Source organism: Oryctolagus cuniculus, chromosome 18 (assembly GCF_964237555.1).
Source record: "Oryctolagus cuniculus chromosome 18, mOryCun1.1, whole genome shotgun sequence".
NCBI classification, from domain to species: Eukaryota; Metazoa; Chordata; class Mammalia; order Lagomorpha; family Leporidae; genus Oryctolagus; species Oryctolagus cuniculus.
Window position 1 is genome coordinate 10,581,477 of NC_091449.1, and position 9,499 is coordinate 10,590,975.

Here is a 9,499-nt window from a genome sequence, read left to right on the forward strand (position 1 = left end):
CCAGCAGGAAAGTGGATTGGCGGCAGAACCAGGATTGGGACCCAAGAACTCCAATGTGGGATGTGGGCATCCTAAGCAGCAGCTTACCTGTACACTCACCCCATGGTTTTACAAAACTCAGATTCAAATATAACACACACCAAGAAGTGCCCACATTGCAAGGGCACAGCCTCATGGGAATTCACGGAGAACAGCACCGAGATAAAGATAAAGAAACACAGCGACACCAACCTGTCAGGGCCACCGGTCCCTCTCCCACTCGCTCATCCGGCCCCACCCACCTGCAGGTTCGTTTTGCCTGTTTTTGCACTTTACATAATGGAATCGTGGAGTTCGTGCTCCAGCTCATGGCTGTTTCGTCCCTCGCTGTGTGTCCACCTGCGTCGCTGTGTGTAGGGCGGACAGTTTGTCCCTGTTGCTCACTGGATCGCTGGTCACACGACTCACTCCTCTCTACACACTTGCACCTTGCCCCAGGACGTATTCACTGATCCAACCTCACACAGTCTGACTCTCAAATTCAGGCTCACCTTTTTTAATTTTTTTTTTAATACTGAACTCATGCGCTCCATGTGGGATGCGAGTATCTTTTTTTTTTTTATCTTTTTTTTTTTTTTAATTTTTGACAGGCAGAGTGGACAGTGAGAGAGAGAGACAGAGAGAGAAAGGTCTTCCTTTTGCCGTTGGTTCACCCTCCAATGGCCGCCGCTGCCGCCGGCGCACCGTGCTGATCCGAAGGCAGGAGCCAGGATCCAGGTGCTTTTCCTGGTCTCCCATGGGGTGCAGGGCCCAAGCACCTGGGCCATCCTCCACTGCACTCTCTGGCCATAGCAGAGAGCTGGCCTGGAAGAGGGGCAACCGGGACAGAATCCGGCGCCCCAACCGGGACTAGAACCCGGTGTGCCGGCCCCGCAAGGTGGAGGATTAGCCTATTGAGCCACGGCGCCGGCTCGCGAGTATCTTTTTTGAACGTGTTTTAAGCCAAGCCCATTTCTAGCAACCCAGTATAGTTTCTTATTTAAAAACTACTATTCCCAGGATGCAGTTCTCCCCGCGGGGTCGGGATTGAGTAGGAGAGGCTGCCAGAACTACATTTCCCAGAATGCAACGGCCGCCGGCTCTCATGCATGTCGGGAATTGTAGTCCTCTAGCGAGACTTTCCTCCCACAATTCCCAACGTGCACTTGGGCCCTGAATCGTTTGTAGGAAAAGGACAATCGCGCAGCCTGCCGGGAAGCCGACCGGACACTTTCCCCCAGCTTGCCGCGCGGGAGAGCCGTCCCATTCGTGGGACTTCAAGTCCCAGAGGGCTGTGCGTGGGAGGGCAGTGCGCGGGAGGGCAGGCGGGTCCTCCTGCCGGAAGTCCGCTCTGGCGCTAGGCCCCCCGACTGCAGCCGGAGCCGGAGCCGGAGCCGCCCAGTCGCCGCGGGACCTGGGCCGCTGGGGTCCAGTCAGGGGTCGCCATGGTAACGGGGGCGCGCCCGCGGTGGGGACGGGCGGAGCGGGGTGCAGGTGTCAACAGCCGGGGCTCGTCCTGGTGCTGACAGTCCCTCTCGTGCCGCGGACGGTCTGGGTCGGGCGCGGGCTCTCGGGATTGGGGCCAAGAAGGCGGCCAAGGGGGCCTTGAATCTGCGCTCGTGGATGCTCCGAGGTCTCGAGCCGAGGGGACAGGGGGCCGGGATGCCAGCGGGGGCGGGGGGAGCTGTGCGGTGGGAGGCATTGGAGGGGGTTGGGGGCTTCCGAAACGGAAGCAACTCGTGAAGGTAGTAGGTGGGGAGGGGGCGAAGGAGGAGGACGGGAGGCCTGGGGCCGCGGGCCGGAGGGCCCTCCGATGGGGCGGTCGCCAGGGGCGAGGAGCTAGCCTGGCAGTGTGTGGCGGGGGGGTATCGGCAGCGGGACGAGATCCTGCGGGTGAGGGAGAGCAGGCTGAGCGCTGCAGACCGGAAGTCTGGAGGTTTTAGGGTCGGGGCGGAGGGCTCGGAGTGGGGGCCGATACTCCAAATGAATGGGGAGCGAGAGGGAGAGAGAGCGCGCGCGCGCGCGAGCGCTTGGGGGCTGGGAGGGAGGCTTGGAAGTGTGAGATTTGGGGAGGGGGCTCTTGGGGGCAAGGACTGAGCTTTGGATTTGGGGGCGCCCTTCTCCCAGGGTGGGGCTTTGGAACCAAGCAGGGCTGCTTTGGTCGGAGACTCAGCAAAGGGCACGAATGGGGGAGGGCGTAAGAACAGAGATAGTGACCCTTGGAACAAAGGGCGGCGCTCCTGGAGTTGCTGTGATGCCCCCGGACCCCCAGGCCAGAGAGAGCGGAGATCAAAGGGGAGCAGCTGGGGGGGGGGGTCTGGGGGCCTGGGGATTTGGAAGGTGGTGGCCGAGCTGTCCGGCAACCCTGCAGGCCGGTCTGGCTCCCCGCTGGCTGCCTGGCTTGGGTCTTTCCCACCCCCTTCCCTTCCTGCCCAGGACCCCCTGCCCTGCTGGGAAGTGGTTTTCCCTGGCTCAGCAGATGGAGTTCTTGGAAGGCCAGTGTCACTTCCTCTTCCTGTCGGGCTTGGGGGAGGGGGCAAGGAGGTTTGGGAAAGAAAGTGGACTCCCTGTGGAGTTTGGGCGGGGGCTTTGGACTCCTGAGCCTTGGAGTCCTTAGGCTTCCCTGTTCTCCCAGCCAGCGCGGACCCAGAGCCAGGCTTCCCAGCGGGGGGAGCTAAGGCCATGGCTTTCCCAACGTCGCATCGTAATTATAAAGCTATGGAGAGCTGGCACACACCTGGTGCTGTGCCTGGGGGAGGCAGCCGTCTGGCCTGGCAGCTAAGGTGCTCACGACCTGGGTTCAACGCCTGGCTCCGCTCCCGGCCCCAGCTGCCTGCTGGTGCGCACCTGGGAGGCAGCAGTGACTGGGCCCCTGGATGGAGGCCCCAGCTCCCGGCTTTGGGCTGGCCTGGTCTCAGACGTGGTGGGCGTCTGCAGTTTGCCAGCGGATGGGCGATGGGGGCTCCCTCGCTCACGCTCTTCCCTTCTTCTTAACTTAAAAAAAGGAAAAAAAGAAAAGGCTTATGGGAAAATGGACTTAAAAGAGAAGTTAATGTTGTTGTTGCCAAAAAAAAATGATTGGAAATCCTATAGTTTTTTCCAACATACACATTCTTGGTGAACTTTCTGAAGACCCCTTATATGCACGGATTTCAATTTTTTTGTGCCAAAATAAACGTATCTTTTTTTTTTTTTTTTTTTTTTTTTGACAGGCAGAGTGGACAGTGAGAGAGACACAGAGAGAAAGGTCTTCCTTTGCCGTTGGTTCACCCTCCAATGGCCGCCGCGGCCGGCGCGCTGCGGCCGGCGCACCGCGCTGATCCGATGGCAGGAGCCAGGAGCCAGGTGCTTCTCCTGGTCTCCCATGGGGTGCAGGGCCCAAGCACCTGGGCCATCCTCCACTGCACTCCCTGGCCACAGCAGAGCTGGCCTGGAAGAGGGGCAACCGGGACAGAATCCTGCGCCCCAACCGGGACTAGAACCCGGTGTGCCGGCGCCGCTAGGCGGAGGATTAGCCTAGTGAGCCGCGGCGCCGGCAATAAACGTATCTTAAAAAAAAAATTCAGAGTCAGAGCAAGAGAGCAGATGGACAGACAGACACAGGGCTGCCATGCACCAGTCACTCCCCAAATGGCTGCAACAGCCAGGGCTGGGCTGGGCCAAGGCCTCCCACGTTGGTGGCAGGGGCCATTACTGGCTGCCTCCCAGGAAGCAGTGAGAACCCGCCCCCAGGCATTGCAGGATAGGATACGGGGTCCCAAGGCCACACACCCCAGAGCTTAGCTTTTGATTCGATTCCACATGGAGCTTTTGAAGTACCCCCGTGTCACACCCCTGCCTTCTCTCTGACCTGGCATGTGAGCCCATGGGGGCCGCCCTCTCATTACCTGCGTGAGATTGGGAAGCCAAGGCCCACATAGCCGGTCACTGGCCGTGCCAGGATTCTGGCCCCAGAGTTTGTGCCGTTCGCCAGCTGGTGGCAGGCCTCGTGGGTGGCGAGGGCACTCTGGGGTCGACCTGGCTGCCCAGAGCCCTAGGAATGGACTTCCCAGCTGCGACTGCTGCCAGCCCCGGTACATGCCGGGCTCCGTGCTGGCCGCTGACGTAGACAAGGGGATTTCACAAAGGGCGTGGGAAGTGGATCTAAAAGATAAGTTTTTGTTGATACAAAACACATTTTTTTTTTAATTTTTTTATAGGCAGAGTGAACAGTGAGAGAGAGAGACAGAGAGAAAGGTCTTCTTTTGCCATTGGTTCACCCTCCAATGGCCGCTGCGGCTGGTACAGCGCGCTGATCCGAAGGCAGGAGCCAGGTGCTTATCCTGGTCTCCCATGGGGTGCAGGGCCCAAGCACTTGGGCCATCCTCCACTGCACTCCCAGGCCACAGCAGAGAGCTGGCCTGGAAGAGGGGCAACCGGGACAGAATCCGGCGCCCCGACCAGGACTAGAACCCGGTGTGCCGGCGCCGCAAGGCGGAGGATTAGCCTAGTGAGCCACGGCGCCGGCCCAAAACACATTTTTAACACTTCTTTTTATTTACCCCCCCCCCAAAGAAACCCTTTATTTAAGGAATACAAACTTGGTGCATTTCATAAGTACAACTTTATAGTGATTCTTCCCACCATACCCATACCATACCATGAAGATTTATTTAGTCATTTATTTGAGAGAGTTACAGAGAGAGAGAGGGAGGCAGAAAGATCTTACGTCTGCTGGTTCACCTCCCAGATGGCCGTAATGGCTGGGGCTGGGCCAGGCTGAAGCCAGGAGCCAGGAGCTCCATCCGGGTCTCCCACGTGGGTGCAGGGCCCGACCACGTGGGCCATCCCCTGCTGCTTTCCCAGGTGCACTAGCAGGGAGCTGGATGGGAAGAGGACAGCTGGGACTGGAACTGGCGCCCATATGGGACGCCCGCGTCACAGACGGTGGCTTAACCCGCTGCCACAGCGCTGGCCTCCAGTACAAAAAAAAGTTTGAAATGCGTGCATCCAAGCAGCGTCTCTCCTTGTGAGAAGTGAGGCACCTGGCTGTGAAGTTGCTGACCTCAGATGCCCTGGGAACCAGTTCAGTTCCCGGAGCGGGAAGCGTGGAGTTAGCAGGGGCCCAGGGCTTCCTCTCCTGGGCGCAACCGTGCCCACGCACAGACTCTCCCAGAGGTTCTAGCGGCCTTGCTCAGCGTCACCAAGACGCAGCAGGAACGGCCGTGTGCCCGGGGGAGTGGCCGGTCCCGCGGGAGCCCGACTCACCGGAGGGGCAGAGCCTGCGCGTGCTCCAGCCTGGGGCAGCCTGGCCCGCGAGGACTCCCTGTGTAGAAAGGCCTAGAACAGGCGGACCCGCAGGGACCGGAAGATGAGCGGCTGCCTGGGGTAGACGGGGGAGTGAGTGGCAGTAGCTGTGGGTGCTTCTTTCATTTGTTTGAAAGGCAGAGAGTGAGAGAGGGAGAGGGAGGTCTTCCATCCCCGGTTCACGTACCAGGCTCTGCAGCCGGCAGGGCTGGGCCAGGCCCAGGCCAGCAGCCTGGGAGCAGCCTAAGAACCATCAGCTGTCTGTGCTGTCCACGGGTCAGCTTCACGGCCTGTGGGTTACACGAAACAGATCACAGCCGAGCAACCTGCGGGCCCAGCATGGCGGCGCGGCGCTGGAGCCGCTTCCCGCAGCGCCGGCGCCCGGCTGAGCCGCAGTTCGAGTCCCGGCTGCTCCACTTCCCGCCCCGCTCCCTGAATCCTGAGAAGCAGAGGATGTCGCTAAACCCGCTTAGCCCTCAGCGCCCCGGGGGAGCTGCGGAGCAGGGGCCGCCCGCCTGGCCCGGCTCCCTCTGCCCTCCCTGGTGCGGCCGCGTGGCGCCCCCTGGCGGACAGAGCCGCTCACACCACCACCCCCACCCCGCCCGCAGATCCGCTTCATCCTCATCCAGAACCGGGCGGGCAAGACGCGCCTGGCCAAGTGGTACATGCAGTTCGACGACGACGAGAAGCAGAAGCTGATCGAGGAGGTGCACGCCGTGGTCACCGTGCGCGACGCCAAGCACACCAACTTCGTGGAGGTGACGCCCGCCCGGAGCCGCCCCGCGCCCCGCCCTCCCGCTCTCTCATTTACGCTTGCTGTGAACGGGCCTGTGTGAGCCCAGTGGGAGGGAAGCAGACTGCGAGGCCCCGCCCTCCAGCCTGCCTGCCCCGCCCCAGTCCCCCCCAAGCTTCCCAGCTGCCGGTTCCGAGCTGGTCAAGGGCTTTGCGGGTTCTAGAAGGTTCCATCCTTTATGCCCACGGCATTAGCCAGTTGGAGAGACCAGGCCCTGTAGGGTTCAGCGCGCTTGTCAGGGGTTCTGTGTGCCTGACCCTGTTCCAGCACAGTGCAGGCTGCAGAGAGCGGAGGTGCTGGCGTGGGGGAGACAGATAGGAACGGTGACAGAAGCCCGCAAGGCAAGAGGCGGCGCCGCTAGCGCGTGCCCGCAGGGAGTGGCGTGGAGGGCAGGAAGGCGGTGATGCAAGGTGACTTCTGAGCAAGACCTGAGGGAGCTGAGCACTGAGAGATGATAGCAGAGAGAAAGGGGCCCCGGGGGCAGCACGTGCAAAGGCCCTGAGGCAGGAGTGCCCCTGGGCCCTCCAGGGACAGGTGGAGTGAGCCAGGGAGGGGCAGGGAGGTGAGGGCGACGGGGTGTGAGGGGGGTGCCGCGGGGCCTGGGCGCCGCAGGGAGGTTGACCAGGGCAACGTGGGCCCATGGGCAGAAGCCAGGACCACTCAGGAGGGGGCTCCCCGGGGCGGGCAGACGGGTGGCAGGTACTGGTGACTGGCCCGGCACAGGCAAGGAGTATTTTGGAGGCAGAGCTGGGACCAGCTGTGGAGCTGTGGAGGAGAGAGGGGTGGGGGCAGCGGCGGGAAGGGGCTGTGGCTGGAGGCCGGAGGTGAGGAGGCTGAGATGGCCTGCGCTGCCTTCCTGGGCCCCGGTCCAGGAGGGACATAGGCCATCTCCGTACAGGGATAGCCGCCATGAGCAGGTACCTGACCCAGCCCAGGGGTCAGGGAGGGCTTCCTGGAGGAGGGGATGGAATCAGAACAAGAGAGAGTTGATCTCATCCCCCAACATACTCAGGAGAATCAGGGAGAAGAGACATTAAAAGAAAAGTTCCTCTTATGAGATGGAGACCCAGACAGGCTTCCTGGAAGAGGGGACTTGTGATGGAGAAGGAGGGATGAGATGGAGACCCGCCATGCACCCTTCCTGTGTGCACATCATAGGTGTTCCCTCATCCCCGCGTTAGTTCCCTGTGGCTGCTGTCACTGTTACCACGGTGACGGGGGCGGGGAGACAGACAGAATCTTCCATCTGCTGGTTCGCTCTTAAAATGCTTGCAGCAGCCAGGGCCGCACCGAGTCGGAGCCCGGAGCCCGGAACTCCATCCGGAGCTCCCCCATGAGTGGCCTGGCCCAGGCTCGGTTGCCGCGGCCATTAGGGGAGTGAATCAGCCGATGAAAACTGTCTCCCTCTTCCCCTCCTTCTGTCGCTCCGGCTTTCAAATAAATAAATCCTTTTTAGAGAGAGACTGGCACTCGGGGCCGCCACCAGATGGCGCCAGACGCACACCCTGGACCTGGAGCTGGAGATTTGTTTGATTTTTTTTTTTTTTTTTTTTTTTTTGCCGAAGGCTTTGTGTTTTTCAACGCCATAACGTCGCTATCTACGTCTGTCTCTCTATTTCCTTGCAAACACACACACGCCCGGGGCCAGGCGTGTTCTCTTGCCGGTTGTCCTGCTCCTGTTGTAATATTTACGCGGGTTACGGTTGAGCGAGGCCAGCGTCCTGGGCGGTGCCTGGCGCGCAGCGGGTGCTCAGGAGGTGTCTGTGGGCTGGGTGCTCAGGTGCCCTCCAGGCTCCGGAATCCGCCCCTCTCCAGAGGTGACAGGAAGCCACCGAGGGAGAGGAGCGGCTGGGCGGGAGTGTGGGGCGTGCCCTGAGCATGCACGCTGGCCGTCCCGCTGCCTGGACCCTCAGCCTCCCCGTGTCTCTGCGGGCGGCCTCTCCTTTAGGAAGCCCTCTGTGACTCGAAGTGTCCCGCACCCACCCCCAACCCCTCCCCGGGGATGCGTCCCTCCGGGGCCAGGCCCGCGGCCCAGGGCTGAGCCCGGGGAGCATGCGCAGGGGAGGGGCCGACAGCCTCTGACCGCGTCTCTGCCCGCAGTTCCGCAACTTCAAGATCATCTACCGGCGCTACGCCGGCCTCTACTTCTGCATCTGCGTGGACGTCAACGACAACAACCTGGCCTACCTGGAGGCCATCCACAACTTCGTGGAGGTGCGCGGGCCCCGCCTCCCGTCCCTGTCCGCGCCGCCCTGCCCACCGCGGTGCCCGTCCCTGTCCGCGGTGCCCGCCTCCCGTACCTGTCCGCGCCGCCCTGCCCGCCACCCTGCCCGCCTCCCGTCCCTGTCCACCGCGGTGCCCGCCTCCCGTCCCTGTCCGCGCCGCCCTGCCCGCCGCGGTGCCCGTCCCTGCCCACTGCGGTGCCCGCCTCCCGCGTCCTGCCTCGCGCGTCTCCCCGGCCCCTGTCCCTGAGCACGTCTTTCCCTCGCCGCCCCTGCAGGTCTTAAACGAGTATTTCCATAACGTCTGTGAACTGGACCTGGTGTTCAACTTCTACAAGGTAGGCCGGGTGCGCGCGCTCAGCTCTGGGGCGTCCGGCCGAGCCCCCGCTGCCCGGGAGGGGCCGGCCGCGGCGCCCCTCTCAGCGCTGGCCGTCTCCCCGCCAGGTCTACACGGTGGTGGACGAGATGTTCCTGGCGGGCGAGATCCGCGAGACGAGCCAGACCAAGGTGCTGAAGCAGCTGCTGATGCTGCAGTCGCTGGAGTGAGGCGCCGCCCCCGCCCGGAGGAAGGGGCCCCGCGGGGTCTGGGCGCCCCAGGGAGGAGACCACACCCCTGCCTCGGGGCCACCGCGTGCGTCCCGAGGAACCGTGCTGTTGTCGCGAGGCCGTGCTGTTGTCGTGAGGCCGTGCGTGTGCGTGTGTGTGTGCGCGAGTGCCTGGAGCCCTCAATAAACCTGTGGTCCCGCCCAGCCTCGCCTGCCTTCCCGGGGCTGCCCCAGCCTCTGCCGCGCCAGGGAGACGACGAGGGGTCTGGCGGTGCCCACAGAGCTGCGCCGTCCTCGCAGGCTCTGTTCCCCGCATGGGGAACCCTGGGGGTGCGGCGGCCGGAGCTGGGGCTGCGGGGTGCGGGGTCCAGCTGCGTCTCAACCACTGCCCCTGCTGCCCCGCCCCCCAGCCGAGCCTATGTCGGTGCCGGCGGTGATGAAGCGCCTGCAGAAGCCTTCATAACACACGTTCCTCGCGCGCTCCGCCAGGACCTCCATTGATGGATTTAAGATTGTACTTATTTATTTGAGAGGTAGAATTACAGACAGAGAGGGAGACACAGAGAGGTCTTCCATCCTCTGGTTCACACCCTAAATGGCCCCAACGGCCAGAGCTGCGCTGATCCGAATCCAGG

General features: G+C 62.4%; 1 protein-coding gene across 2 annotated transcripts; it reads left to right on the top strand.

The window, feature by feature from the left end:
• Nucleotides 1-1,152: 1,152 nt before the first annotated feature.
• On the top strand, nucleotides 1,153-9,068 carry AP2S1 (adaptor related protein complex 2 subunit sigma 1). 2 transcript variants are annotated; one of them, XM_070062054.1, is made up of 5 exons: nucleotides 1,153-1,466; nucleotides 5,913-6,062; nucleotides 8,198-8,311; nucleotides 8,598-8,657; nucleotides 8,764-9,068. In XM_070062054.1, the coding sequence occupies exons 1-5, from the start codon at nucleotides 1,464-1,466 to the stop codon at nucleotides 8,863-8,865; spliced, it is 429 nt and encodes a 142-aa protein (XP_069918155.1). In that variant the 5' UTR covers nucleotides 1,153-1,463; the 3' UTR covers nucleotides 8,866-9,068. The 2 variants fall into 2 exon arrangements, with proteins under 2 accessions (XP_069918155.1, XP_069918156.1); XM_070062055.1 differs by lacking the exon at nucleotides 1,153-1,466 and adding an exon at nucleotides 1,600-1,651.
• Nucleotides 9,069-9,499: the final 431 nt, after the last annotated feature.